Source organism: Psammomys obesus, unplaced genomic scaffold, assembly GCF_907164565.1.
Source record: "Psammomys obesus unplaced genomic scaffold, mPsaObe1.curated_primary_1811, whole genome shotgun sequence".
Taxonomy (NCBI): domain Eukaryota; kingdom Metazoa; phylum Chordata; class Mammalia; order Rodentia; family Muridae; genus Psammomys; species Psammomys obesus.
The window spans coordinates 13672134-13686326 of record NW_026596143.1 but is presented as its reverse complement, the minus strand read 5'-3'; the positions used below and the strand labels follow the sequence as shown (position 1 = coordinate 13686326).

The window sequence follows — 14193 nt, the reverse complement described above, 5'->3', positions numbered from 1 at the left end:
ACAGGTTTTTTGTTTTTGTTTTTTGAGAAAGGATTTCTCTGTGTTACACTCCTGGCTGTTCTGGACTTGCTTTGCAGACCATGTTGGCCTTGAACTCACAGAGATCCACCTACCTCTGCCTCCCTGAGTGCTGAGATTACAGGCATGCACCACCACACCTGACTAAATTTCATGTTTTAACTCTAAAAATATTCTCAAGTGACATTAACTCCGGGATTCTTGCTTCCGAAGACACGCTTGTATTTTTCACCGTATCCTGAAGACATCAAAGATCCTCAAAAGGGAAAGCCCCCATCACAAAGCAATTTTCTTCTAAGGGTTTTTGTACTTATGCAGCAAGGCCTAGAAGAAGCAGCAATAGAAAGCCGAGGAGGAGAGGCACAGGTAAGATGACTTTATCTGGCAAGTTTGTAAAATGCCGTTCATGATTTAGCAGAGGGGACAAGGAACAGGTTCCATACTGCTTCACAATCACTTCCGTTGCTCATTCTGATATTTCATTCCAATGAGAGCTGCACACTGTCAGCTTGGCTTTGTGGCTGTTGATATTCATACTTTCTTGCTATGAAAAAAAATAACAAGAAAGATAAAGCATAAAATAATTACTAGTTAATGTCATTAAATCTTACAGTAAAATCATGGTGCTTGGTAAGAAATCAGTTTAGAATTACACTATTTACTTTTAAAATTATGTTTTTATTTACACTTTGAGAATCATACGTACATATGCATACAATATATTTTGATCACAATTACTTCTCTAGTCCCACTTCTTCCAGACTCCATCACTGCACATTTCCCTTCCTACTTCATGTCCTTTTTTTTTTTTTTTCTTTTTTTAAGCATCAATGCCCAATTAGTGCTTTCAGTATGTCCATAGTGCACTGATCCATAGGCAACCTACCAGGGGCCACTTCCCTGAAAGAAACTGCCTACCTCAGCAACCAACAACCATCAATATCTCTTCTGCCAGAGGCGGGGCTTTGTCACCCGTCCTTCACCCAACTGAAGTAAACTGGCTTGATCTTGTTCAAGCAACCAGTCACCGTGAACTCATGGGTGCAATATCCTGTCCCATCTGAAAACACTACTTTGCAGTTCTTCAAACTCTGGCTCTTACCATCTTTCTACCCTCCCTCCTCCTTGATGACTGCTGAGCCTTGTGGAAGGAGGCTGACAGAAATGTTCCACTTAGGACCGAGGACTCAGTAATAACTTATTTTCCGTACTTCGGTATCACCACCTTTTGGGTTTTACTATATTTAACTTATAAGCCTACAGGCTTACTGAACATAAAGGTCATCACTATTAGCTAGAAGCAAAACCAAACACAATTATTCTTGCTAAAAATTATCTAGTAAAGAAAAAATATCTTAAGCTGAACCTGAAGATGACAAAGCTAAAATGATTTGTTATTCAACTATTTAGCTTTAAATCTTACAGCTAAAAAATTTAAGTTTTTACTAGCCAAAAAAGACATTATCTTGTTTATGCTACTCAGGGTAAATACAGGTATGTGTGGCCTGAAGCTTATATGTTGGGCATGAAAAAGCAATCCTGAACAAAAAGGACACTACAGGACATATTCCTAATTTCCAATTAAACCAAAGACAGAGCACTGAAAACAGCATGGCACACTGACACAAAAACAGATGCACAGACCAAGGGAACAGAATTGAGGACCCAGATACAAGTTCACACACCTACAACTACTAAATTTTTTACAATAATGCCAAAAACAATGGAGAGGAAAAAAAAAAAAAAAGAAGAAGAAGAAGAAACCCAGCATCTTCAATAAATGGTGCTGATTTCAATGTGTAGAAAGTAAAATTAGATCCTTAATTCCCACCCTGCACAAAACTCAACCTCGAGGATTCAACCTCGAGGACCTCTACGTAAGACATACCCTGAAACTTCTGGGGGAGAGGAGTGCGCTTCACCTTACAGACACAGATAAAGAATTCTGAGTCAGACGCCGACAGCGCGAGAAAGGATCAACAACGGACGAATGAGACTTCAGGAGAGCAGAAGGCTTTTATCCAGCAAAGGAAACTGCCAATCAAGCCCACAGAGCCTCAGTACACCACTGCTGTCTAGCCATCCGACCAAGGATTAGTGGCTGAATTACACAAAGAACACAGAAAAGAAAACACGAAAACATAAATAACCCAACTTAGAAACGGGCTATGGAACCGAGCAGAATTCACAGAAGAATTACAAATAGCTAGTAAATGCTTTACAAAGTGCTCAACAGGAAGAAATTGCAAATTAAAATTACTTTAAGATTCTATCTCACTCCAGTCAGAATGGCCATCATCAGAATGCAAATGACAAATGGATTTGACAAGAAGTGTACTCTTATACACTGTTGGTGGGAGTTCAAACCAGTGCAGCAACTCTCTAAGAAGCCAGAAATAGAACTGTCATACGACCCAGCTACCGCACTCCTTGGCATGTACCCAAAGAACTTTAGAACCTACTACAGACACACTTGCCCATCCATGTTCACTGCCAATAGCTATGAAACAAAATCAGCCTAGATGTCCATCAACAGATAGAGAGTGGAAATGTGGTACATTTGTACAATGGAATGTTAATAGTAGGGAAAAGATAAAATCATGAAATCTTCAGGAAAATAAATGGAACTAGAAAACAAAATATACTAAGTGAGGGAACTCAGGCCCAGTAAGGCAAATGTCATATGTCCACTCTCATCTGTGGAGCCTAGTTTCAAATATTTTGTTTTATGTGTTTAGCTTGGACTCAAGTAGAAGCCAATGGACCAGAAAGCCTCTGCTGGGGGTGGTGCATTAAGGAGAGATAGTAAACAATGGTTGGAAAGGCTTATGCAAGGCGGGGCATGAGAGAAGGAGAAAATGGGAGAAGGGTTAACATAAAGGAGTAGAATATGAAAGGCTACATGAAAACCTAGTATCTCACAATCCAATTAGAAATATGGTTGGAAGGAAAGTGGGCAGGGCAGCAGGGTGCAGAGCAACAGAGGAGAGAAGGCGACAGCGGGTGGGTTAACCAAAACTAAGAATGTATGAAATGGTCTCAAAAAAAAATACACTAGTTAGAAAGATAATTTCAAAATAGCACTGTGAAAAAAGAAAATGTTTGAAAGGAGGTACCCTGCGTGGGTGGACAGTGCTGCTCCCGGAATCCATAGTTTTTAAAAAAAAAACTGCAGTGTAGGGCATCGGATACCTCTCTATGAATTACTGGCCCCAGAATTCTCCAGAGCAACACAGGCTGTTGGTTACTCAATGCAACAACACAGTAAGACCCAATTGTTAAAACGCCAGACTCAGGCTACAACACACAGAGAAATAAATCTCAAAGGGAATAGAGAACTTCCTCCCTACTAGCTAGCTTTCACAGTGCTTGAAGACACTGTGCTGGGGCAGAAAAGACATCAAAGCTCTTACCCCATGTTAAGGTAAAATGCTAAAATGCTGACCTGCCACGTAAGATGTATCTATTGCTGTAATAGTGGCATGACTATTGTGAAGTAACCAATAATTTTCTAGTTGGATTTGGGGTCTACTCCACAGGTGGCTATTTCATGCCTGGTACTATAAATCTGGTCAGAATCTCATGACTGGAAACCTAATTCTGTTTTTGCTAAAAAGTCAAGCTGTCAAGTTGCCTTCTAACAATTTATGTTTCTACTCATGGACCTAGGCTGCTCTCAGCCTTGGTTATGGTATCTTCGTTTGGCAGTTGGCAGCAGTCAATGAAGGAACTCATAACTGCTCAAAGAACCAAGGATAAGTAATTAGTGCTTCAATGGGACACCTTGAAATTTGTTTGTTTTTTATTTAATATATACAGGTATTTTATCAGCATGTGAACTATGTGTGTGTGCAGTATCTGAGGCTAAAAGAAGAAACGGAGTTATAGATGGTTATGAACCACCATGTGGGTGCTAGGAATTAAACCTGGGTCTTCAAGAAAGAGCAGCCAGTGCTTGTAATCACTGAGCTACCTCTCTGGCCCTTCAGTGAGACATCTTTATCAAATAACATCCTCCATCACTGCTAAGGTTCAGAGAACACTGCAGAAGAGAAGATGGAAAGAACATAAGAGACAGAGGGTGGGGAGAAGCACTGTGCAATTAATCCTTCTGAAAATAGCTATTGTAGCCATGAACTCATGGGACAGCACTTACCCACTCAAGAGGCACAGAAGATCAAACCAACTAAAACTTGGGCATGCATGGAGGGGGCTATCTCAAGGTCCTAGCCTTCAGTGAGTAGTTGTTAGCAGTTAAGAGCTGGCTGAGTGAGGGAGACTCATTCTTTGAGGGTATGGCTGCCGGGAGGTGACCTATGCTCTAGTGGATAGCCCCGTACCTATGTACACACAGTCAGCAGTAACTGAACTTAGTGGGTTTGTTGTTTTGTTTCATTTTTAGAAGAGAACTTGAGGCTGTAAGAGGGGGTTGCTGTGAGAAATCTGTGGGAGTTGCAGAGGAATGGGAGGCACATATTGAAAGAAATTAGTTATGGTCCATTTTTAGTGTGAGGTCTGTTCAGCTCTCAACAGAGAATGCAGATAAGCAGGAGGCACCAGAATCTACCTTTCCTAGATAATGGCTGGCACCTGCATGTCTAGGATTGAAAGTCACAGGCAGACTGCCACTTGACTGAGCCCATATACAAAAAGAGGAGAGGATTAAGAATGCTCCAGGATATTCATTAGATAAGGCTGTGTCTGCAACCAAAAGGATGGGAAAGCTGGGTAGAGAGTAAAACTAAGGTACTGAGAAGATTGTATTTCTCTAAAGAACTCAGCCGATGAGAATGAAAAGGGGCAAAGAATTGCAACAAGGGATATAAAAGCCACTGTTCTATGCCAAATAGGAGCAACAGCCATTTTTACCTTTTGTATAGGCTGGCTCCCAGTTTCTACAAACTAAAAATAGATCTGTCTTGCTTTTCCTACTTTGAGACTCCACTGTCCTTATTATGAAGTGAGAGGAATTGTTTCTCACAATCTTGGAAAGGAACATCTCTCAGGATTGCTGTATTTGGAAAGAGAAGCCTTGATCTTGAGAGCAGAAGATGCATCCTGCCCCACCGTTGGGTGGACTACTCTGCCAGACCTCAGTCTCCTGCCAGTCCTCAGTCTCTCCTCAACATTTCAAATAAAACCTAAGAGGATTTTAAAGAGAAGTGAGGCTAAGTTATCTATGTTCCCCTCAAAAAATGACAAGAAGATCCAGTTGAAAAGTCCAGGATAACATGGGTATGGTGGCGCACGCCTGTAATCCCAGCTACTCAGGAAGGCAGAGGCAGGCGGATCTCTGTGAGTTCGAGGGCAGCCTGGTCTACAAAGTCCAGAACAGCCAAGGCCACAGAAAAACTCTGTCTCAGGAAACAAACAAACAAAACAATAAGAGTCCAAGATCCCCTGTCTTGTTCACTATGTCTTCATGTCTTCTACAAAATGAAGAACTAGGGCAGCCCCAGGCTGGGTGGGGTTGAGGATAGGGGTCTTGGCATGCTTTTCAGTTGCTGTGGTAAACACTACGACCAACGCAACTCGGAAGGAAGGGTATACTTCAGCTTACAGTTTATAGCTTATCATCAAGGGAAGTCAAGGCAGGGAATCCTGGAGTCAGCAACTGAAGCAGAGACCAGGGAGGTTAATACAAAAAGCCCAAAAATTGATGGTCCATTTATAGACTAGCTGAAAGGATTTAAAAAATTAGGAAGGGTTGATGGCTTCATTCTCAATTTTGTAACTGTAATTGTAACTGTAACTAATTATATATATATATATTAATAGTTAATATACTATGAAGAACTATATATAGGAATTCATATATATGAAGAATTATATATATATATTAATAGTTAATATACTATGAAGAACTATATATAGGAATTCATATATATGAAGAATTATATATATATTAATAGTTAATATACTATGAAGAACTATTAACTACAGTAGAGTGATACATTATTCTCTGTGTAAGAGCACTAACAAAAAACATTAAAACAGCAGTTAACAAATGCCAAACGTATCAACATAACCTAATACTTGAGATACTAGACCAGACCATCGATACTATGATAAGAGTCAAAATGTTAGAACAATTGAAAAAGTTAAAATAAATCTAAAAAGAAGACCAGTGCTTCACAAATTATTTTTTAAAAATAGAATTGCTGCTGTAAACAATGAATGAGGATTTTTATGAGAGGAAATAGGTTGTTCTATACATCATGATGGATAGACATTGACTCTATTCTTTTGTTTTTTTAGATGTGTTTTGTTTTCAACTGATACCTAATAATTCTACATACCAACGAAATAAGCAATGTGATTCTTTGGTACACAAAATAATTTGTGAAGCACTTCATTCAATTTATTTAGTAAAATTAAACTAATCTTACTTTCTGGAAAATCAGAACTAGAGAGAGGATAATCAAATTTCAAATTAGTCCACTTTCATTTGGCATGAGAATTTTAGGAAAAATAACCTAAAATAATCTAATGTCAAAGTGTGAGATGAAATAACCCCGTTTTATTTTCTGTAAAATTTTGTGTCATACCTAAAAAAGGCATTGCCAAAGTCAAGAAAGTTTGTTTTTTGTTTTTTTGTTTGGTTTTTGTTTTTGTTTTTGTTTTGTCAAAAGGGAATTCTATAAAACTGATGTGTTAAATTGTAATATGGAGAATAAATGTATTATTTCTTCTAAAAAAAAAAAAAAGACCAGTAAGTTTAAAAAGAAAGAACAGAATTTAAGAAATAAGTTTTTGTGGTCTGTTTTCAGCATGAGGTGCATTTAGTTCGTCAGAGGACAGACAAGCGAAAGGCACAGGGCCACCTTTCCTCTCCGGCAGCTGGTACAGGAGCTCCAGGCTCAGGCAAGAGCTGAGACATCCGGTGGCTGCCACATTACTGAGCCCATGCATCAAAAGAGAGGGAACCTTCCCTCTCAGATGTTAATTAATGATGGTTCTATGTCCTGAACCAGCAGGATTGGGAATCTGGTGAAGGGAAATATGAGACACTGGGAAGACTGTAGCTCCATAAAGAATTATCCCAATAAAAACTAAAGGGAACAGAAAAATACAATTGGAGACATAAAAATCACTGTTCTGTGCTGAATCAGTGTGGCAGCCATTTCTGCCCTGTGTTTTACCTAATACCTTGCTTCCAAAAATAAATCTGTCTGACTTTCACTACCCTGAGATTCCAGTATTATTAGGAAGTGAGGATTATCGTTTCTCATGATATGATCACAATTTATTGTACACAAGAAAATTCCCAACAAAGAATTTTTTAAACTAAAATAAAAAAGAACAAAATAAAAAGCACACATACACCATCTCAAAGAAGAACAAAAAAGTAACTCTCCAGTCTTTCCACATTAAACTCCACATAGCAATCAACACATATGTGAGCTCAACAGGCTGGTATGAATCTCCATGCTGGCCTCATCAGACGGAGCACTTACATTATACATATATGTATATACTTACATTACATATAGATAATAAAAGGAAGTGCTGTTTACTTGACTTTTCAACATTGTGTTACTTCCTTGATGCTCCTGCAAATACTTAGCGAAAGTAACTTAAGAAAAGTAGGGTTTGTTTAGCTGCACAGTTTTAGGACACAGCCCACTTGGCAGGGAAGATATGACCGCTGTACTGACAAGGAACGGTCATTGCAGTCTCATCTGACATAGAGAGATGGACGCTCCCACCCGGCCGGCTTCCTCCTTTCCACTCTATCCTTGACTTCAGCCCAAGTCATAATTCCATGCTACATTTGGAGTAGATCTTCCCCCCTCAATTAACCTGATGTAAAGACTCCTTCAAGACCCACCCAGAGCTTTGTTTCCTTGGCGAGATGAACCTGGCATCCTAGTGTAAGCACCATCTTGTCCTACTTAAGGCACCATGGAAGGTGCCTTCGTCTTTTATAAAAGACATCAATGTACAGTTGATTCTGGGCCTGTACATTTAAAAATGTCTTTCTTCTTCTCGGTTTCATGTGATCAGTACCAAAGGATGTTTCAATATTGTTCAAATGTAACTTCTGACTTTGCACCTTGATCTCACAATTCCTGAAAGCCGTTCATATACTAACAACATTGGTGTTCAGCTGTTTGACCATTTCAATGTCATCCCAAATGAGAAGTACAAAAGAGGGAAAATTAAATGAGGAAGAAATGGAGTTATCAGTTGGTGATTACAGTCTCAATTACTGTAAAGCTTATAAGAATATGATCACTTCTCAAGGCCACAGAAAGGCCTCAGGAAACAGGATGGCAAAGGATTTAACAGCCACAACTTTGGGATAAATCTGCCTAACTGAAAAAGGTCTAAGTTTTTATAAACAACCATGTTTTATAACCTTTTGTTAACTTAGCGCAATAGAAAATCTATTTTAAACATATTATGTATATAGCTTGGCACAGAATATACTTACAAATGGAATGCATTTCCACTTGTTGTCTTAAGCGAATTTTGCTCATTGTGTCATAAAAACTGGGCTCTGACAATGTTTCTTCCAGAGGTGGCACACTAAATATTCTCATAATTTTCCTCTTATTCCTAAAACACAAAACCAATGCAGATTTGTTCTTAATACCTATATAATTGTCTCATGATCCATTACAAGAATGAAACAAACATTTTTTGTAAAGTACTCTAACTTTCACTAACATATAAAGCTCTCTGTAGCGCTATAGCAGCATGAAGGAAAAAAGATGTTCCATGCATTACAGTATGCACAATACTGTATTGTTAAATGGTATTACCAAAGGAGGCCCTTTCATTGGGATCTCCCTCAACTCTTAGGAAAGTTGGTGTCTTGAAAACAACAGCATACAAACAAGAAGGCATGTCCTTTTCCTCCCTCTCATGACATTCAAATAAAGACAAATCACTGGGGTAGGGAATATACCTGATGTGAGCAGACCTTAGTTTGAGAAATTCATGAATAAAAATGTTCCTTAATGAAAGAGTTTCATGGGATATCTTTTTAGAAACAAGAGCAGTGCATCTCTGCTTTTAAAGGGAAAGTGGGAAGGAGGCGGCAGCTCTTTTGAGAGAAAAGTTGTCACATGCAAGTGGGTCTGGGACGACATGTGGCACCTTCTGCCACCCACACCCTCAGTCCAGCCACTGACAGGGAGCTACATGGCACACAAGGGCAAGCACAAATGGGTGAGGTATATCCAAGGCCAAACAGAAATTATTTCTGGAGTACTGATTATTATGAATTACTTAATGCCTTTTTAAAACCTAAGTAGAGAATGAAGTATATATCTACAAACAGATTACTGATTTTCCTCTCTAAAATACACCCTAGCCATCATCATGACCGTCATCTTCATCAAACACCATCATCACCACCATCATCATCTTACCAGTACCACCATGATCATCATCACCACCATCATTAATTCTATTACTGTTTTGCTGGATTTGGGGGGAAAGAATCCAGGAAGAGTTAAAAGGGCATTTAAATTAAGCTTTGGTAGAAATGAAGGCAGTAAAAGAATTCAGACCATGTAGCATATCAATGACACAAAGATAAAAGAAACAGTCCTTGTTCTTAAAGAACTGATTTTTTAATAAATAGACAGAGAAGTAGTGTGCTGGTTTCTTGTTACCTTGATGTAAAGCTAGAGTCGTCTGGGAAGACAGAACCTTGGTTGAGGGGCTGCCTCTATCAGACCGTCCCTGCAAGTTTCTGGGGGCATTTTCTTGATTAGTAACTGATGTGGCAGGGCCTTGTTCCCTGTGGGTGGGTGGCTTTAGGTTGCATAAGAGCAAACTGGGCAAATCATAGAGGACAAGCTGTAAGCAGTATTCTTCCACAGTCCCTGCTTCAGTTTCTGTCTCTAGGTTCCTATCTTGAGTTTTGTACTGATTTCCCTCGAGGACTGTGGCCTGGGGCAAGCTCTTCCCTCTGCAAGCTGCTTTTGGTCCTGATCTTTATCACAGCAACAGAAGCAAACTAATACAAGTGCCATGTATAAGAATCAAGGAAAAGGCCAAACGGGTGATGAGAGGTTTGCAAACTATGTAAGTGTTGAGTATTTCTGCATTTCAGACACTTGGATGAAAAACCCTTTAAAGTGCGCTCATGGCAAGCGGACAATGTACCAAAGCTGACGATAGAGACAGGCTACTTTAGAAGTGATAGCACCCAAACTTTACAGCAACAGGTCCTGTTACCCAGAACTGAATATGGAATTTTCAAATCAAACCTCAGTCACCAGTGCCAACACAGACAGCCCCTTTCAGTCCAGGAACAAGATTGCTGAAGAAATATTTTTATGCATTCAATTTAGCTAAAACTACAGCAAACAAACCACATCACAATCCTTTAAAACTCTTAAGTGCTCAGTTTCTTATCTACCCTTATTTACCTCTTGGCATACATGAAGAGACCAAAGCTAACAAGGATCACTATCAAGTAAACATTGGTGGCTTCGTTCCAGGCTTCATGGACTGTGTAATCAATAGAGCCGTCATCATCCATCACACTATAACTTCCAGCCATGGGATCTGTAAGAAAGGACCAAAAGTGGGGTTGGCTAAGACATGGTCACCGACTGTTGTATGGCACACATGATTCACACTTTGAAACAGACAGATACCATTCATTCCTCGCATTTACTTTTGGGGTGCTCGGGATCAAACTCAGGTTATAATATATTAAGCATGCTCCCTACCCTAAGCTACCCTACAGTTTCTAAGCAGGTACACTTTGTGCCTAAATACTTCAATTTTCCTCAATATTTACAGAGTCTAAAAAAGTATCCTCAGTTTGGCTCTTTTAGGAAAAGGTAATTGATACCAGATTTAGGTCATAAAGGCACAAAACATATAATTTTCCTCATTTTTTATTTTGAAATATTATAACTCTTACAAAAATGTTAAAATGTAGAATAAAAAAAATACTGCCAAAAGAAGTGAATTTGAATTGCTACTGCAGCTTCCAAACTGTAGCTGTCATTCAGATGAAAACAATGGGACCCTTCAAAAACACAGACCCAAACAATAGCTGGGATTCTGAGACCAGTCTCTCTCATGACATCAACCTAAGGAAAAAAAAAAAACAAAACATCATGACCACACTAGCTGCTCTTCATGTGCCTCCCAGCGGCGCAGGCCCAAGCTTTGCCTGTTTGTCAAATCTGGCTAAAGATAAAGCTATGAGATTAAAAAGTTACTTTGCTACTTATTCATAACCATGCATTCTTTGGACATTCCCACAGAGAGCTGGAATGATCAGCACAAGTGTATCAAACAGCAAGTAGAAGAATAAGGGTTTCTTATTTATGTTTGAGAACTGAGTTTTTTTTCTTAAGGACAAAGTTCTTCCCTTGTGTTGAACATAAAAGGGATGTCTTATTAAATGACATAAAATGTAAAAGCAACTCAGAAGTGTTTCAGGCAGTCTACAAAAAGGAGAAGGGACAAAGGACAGGTGACAAAAGTACTGTAGCATTTAACAATAAGACATGTTTCAATACCAGGAGAAGAAATGACTGAGAAATTATTTACAAAGCGTTTGTGTTTTTCTTCTCTGCCTTCAACAATGAAGGTGATGCAGAGATTCTTCTCCAGAAATATCTCGCAGTCTAGTCTGTGAGCTATGCAACTATCACTAATGTGGTTTCCCTTGGTAAGTTAATTCGTCTGTTTTCCTTCTGCCCACTTGTCTGTACAAAAGGTCTGCTCTAAGCCAGGTGGCACGCTTTCTTCTTCCTCACATCTGGAGTCTCTGCCAGACGGTTGGAGACCTTGTCGTGCTCATTTAGAGTAAAGTGGACAACACAAACTGCCCTTTAGTTTGAATTCCAGACATTGCAGACAAGAGCAATTTCACGTATTGGTGTCTGATGGATATAAACACTGGTCTTGTAAAAATATTTTGGTCAAGGAACAATAAACAGAAGTTAAACTATAAAGACTTAAAACTCTAAGATCTAAATATTAGGGTAGACCTAACCCCTCAATGTTAATGACTGGAGCTATGGGCTTTCCGTTGAGTGAGAAGAACAAGAGCAGGTAACATAGTCACATGTTCAAATATTTTTTTAATTCAATTCCAGGGGTTCTCTGGATTTTTTATTTATAGTAAACAGCCAGTCTGTATTAGACATGGAGACTTCTGGAGGACCAAAAACTAGAACTGCCTTTAGTTTGTGGCATTTTGACCATTGTAAACACCAAGACACTAAAATGGCAATAACCATGATCATATTTTGAAAAATTTAAGTGTCTGATTGGAGGTGCTACAGAAAGTATAAACAATAATGCATCAACAGTCATAGCCCAACTGCAAGTTAGCACATTTAGGAAAGATACAGGGAACAATAAGGCCATGGCCACCAGGAAATAGAATGAGTGTCATTTATTTAACTGACAAATTAATGAAGTGTTTCCTAATGCCCACATTGATCTGAACCAGATTAATTTCTTGCTACAGCATTTGACAAAACCCTGTCCGTGTGCCACTGAGTGAATAATGTGCTTTTACCCAAAGCTTGGTTTCTTCCTAGTACGGCACTCTTTAATTGTATGTAGAAAGGTTTCCTGACCATTGGCTAACCCAGAGTGGAAAAAAATGTTAAGCTGAGATATATGACCAATATTATTACACATTAGTAATATACAACAGCCCTGCTACTCTGCTGGTCCTGGGATGTATGAGCTATCTTAGACCTATAGCTGTAAAAGATGTGCACTGAAGCCAGGCCTTTCCTGCTGGTCCTGGCACTATCAACGCCATACTTTGTAAGGAATGAAGTGCTCAGAGTCACAGTGCAGAAGTGTGTACTTTAACACCCCCCCCACCCCTCCACCACCACCACCACACACACACACACACACACACACACACACACACACACACACACACTGGGTGTAGTCTAACCAAGTGCGAGCATATGCACCCTAACTCTTCGATCTAAAGTAAAATGTTCAGGGGTTCATTTCTGGCAAGCTAATGCTCTAGGAGAAAGACCCTGGGAGTGACATTCAGGGCTTTTTTGGGAAAACAACTCCTTCCCTTAAGCTGTCCTGTGACATTATGCTTCAACTAGTACTGCAGATGCTAGAATGAGTTGAATTCACAAGTAAACATGAGTATGCAGAGATAATGCCGTCAAAAACGCGACCATGGGGATTTAGTTTAAGGCTGGCCTACTCTGAGGTGAAAAACCCCTTTCCCAGTAATCCTGAGACATTATCCTAACTTTTATAAAGTGTCCATGCTGAGCATCACTTGCCACCATGCCTGGAATGTGATTTCGTCCTCTCATCTGGAACTGTTATTTTCTAACAGAAATTCTGATTAAACCCAACAAAATCCAAGCTCTGTGAAGGGTAGATTCTCTCTGCTGATTTCTGAAGCGCTAAGAAGTTTGAGGTCCTAAAGCAGAAGGGCACAGGCCTTCACCCTTTCCTAGAGAAAGGAGAGCATCTGAGGCCTGTGGACTGAGCGGTGCACTTTCGAATAATTTATTATTATATTATTATTGTTATTATTATATTATATTATTTTGCAACCATCCTGCTTTGGCGCACTGCAAGTCTGTAACAGGTGACAGTGCTGTCTCTGTAACCCCAAGGCCACGCGGGTCCGGGAACGGAGGGGCAGAGGCGGCAACACAGATCCGACGCCCAAACCTGGCCTCCTCCTGCCGCCGCGTCCCCGAGCCCGTGCAATCTGCTCCAGGTGGCACACAGGACGGCGCTCTCCCGACAGGCCGTCCCACGTCCCGGCCGGCGACTCGGTGGCCACCGGGACCCTCTGCGCGCTGCAGCCCGGCTCGGCGGCCCGCAGAGGAGCCCGGGAAGACGGCGGGGACCCGAGCCGGTCTGACCCGCGAGCTCGCGGCCGGGAGGGGCGGGGCCGCCGGGGCGGGGCGGTGACGCGGCCGCGCGCGCGGGCGAGCGGGCGGGCGCTCAGCGGCTCCGGAGGTGCGGAGGCCGCCGCGCCGGACCGCTGCGCTCGGGCTGTTCCGGGAGACGCGCGGGGAGCGCGGGCCGAGACCCGGCGGACCGGACGACCTCTCCTTCGTCACTTCCTGCCGGCACGCGGTTTCCGGAGGGAACGAGAAGCCAGGTTTTGTTATTGGTTTTTCTTCCTTCCCTCTTTCGGAATCGGAGCCCGCCGCCGCCGCCGCCGCCGCCGCCGCGGCC

At 40.9% G+C, this 14193-nt stretch overlaps 2 protein-coding genes across 3 annotated transcripts in view; one reads left to right on the top strand and one right to left on the bottom strand.

Moving 5' to 3' along the window:
• Positions 1 to 379: 379 nt before the first annotated feature.
• Positions 380 to 14040, bottom strand: Smim19 (small integral membrane protein 19). The gene is made up of 4 exons (XM_055593314.1): positions 13678 to 14040; positions 10407 to 10545; positions 8456 to 8580; positions 380 to 562 (listed from the first exon to the last, which is right to left on the bottom strand). Exons 2-4 carry the CDS (start codon positions 10538 to 10540, stop codon positions 498 to 500), a joined length of 324 nt encoding a protein of 107 aa, XP_055449289.1. The 5' UTR covers positions 10541 to 10545; positions 13678 to 14040; the 3' UTR covers positions 380 to 497.
• Positions 14038 to 14193, top strand: part of Slc20a2 (solute carrier family 20 member 2) — an 89051-nt gene continuing 88895 nt past the window's right edge. Inside the window, exon 1 of one of the 2 annotated variants that reach the window (XM_055593311.1) lies at positions 14038 to 14116. The gene's annotated coding sequence lies outside the window, so the exon portion shown is untranslated. The remainder of the gene's footprint in view (positions 14117 to 14193) is intronic. The other variant, XM_055593312.1, reaches the window with a different exon arrangement.

Bases quoted from the DNA above. Each gene is read 5' to 3' on its own strand.
- Smim19 (XM_055593314.1), bottom strand. From the start codon at position 10,540: ATGGCTGGAAGTTATAGTGTGATGGATGATGACGGCTCTATTGATTAC. The intron at 8,581-10,406 runs GTAAATAAGGGT...TTTGTGTTTTAG, and splicing joins CTCTTCATGTATGCCAAGAG to GAATAAGAGGAAAATTATGA. The intron at 563-8,455 runs GTAAGTATATTC...TTTTTTTCATAG, and splicing joins AGTGGAAATGCATTCCATTT to CAAGAAAGTATGAATATCAA.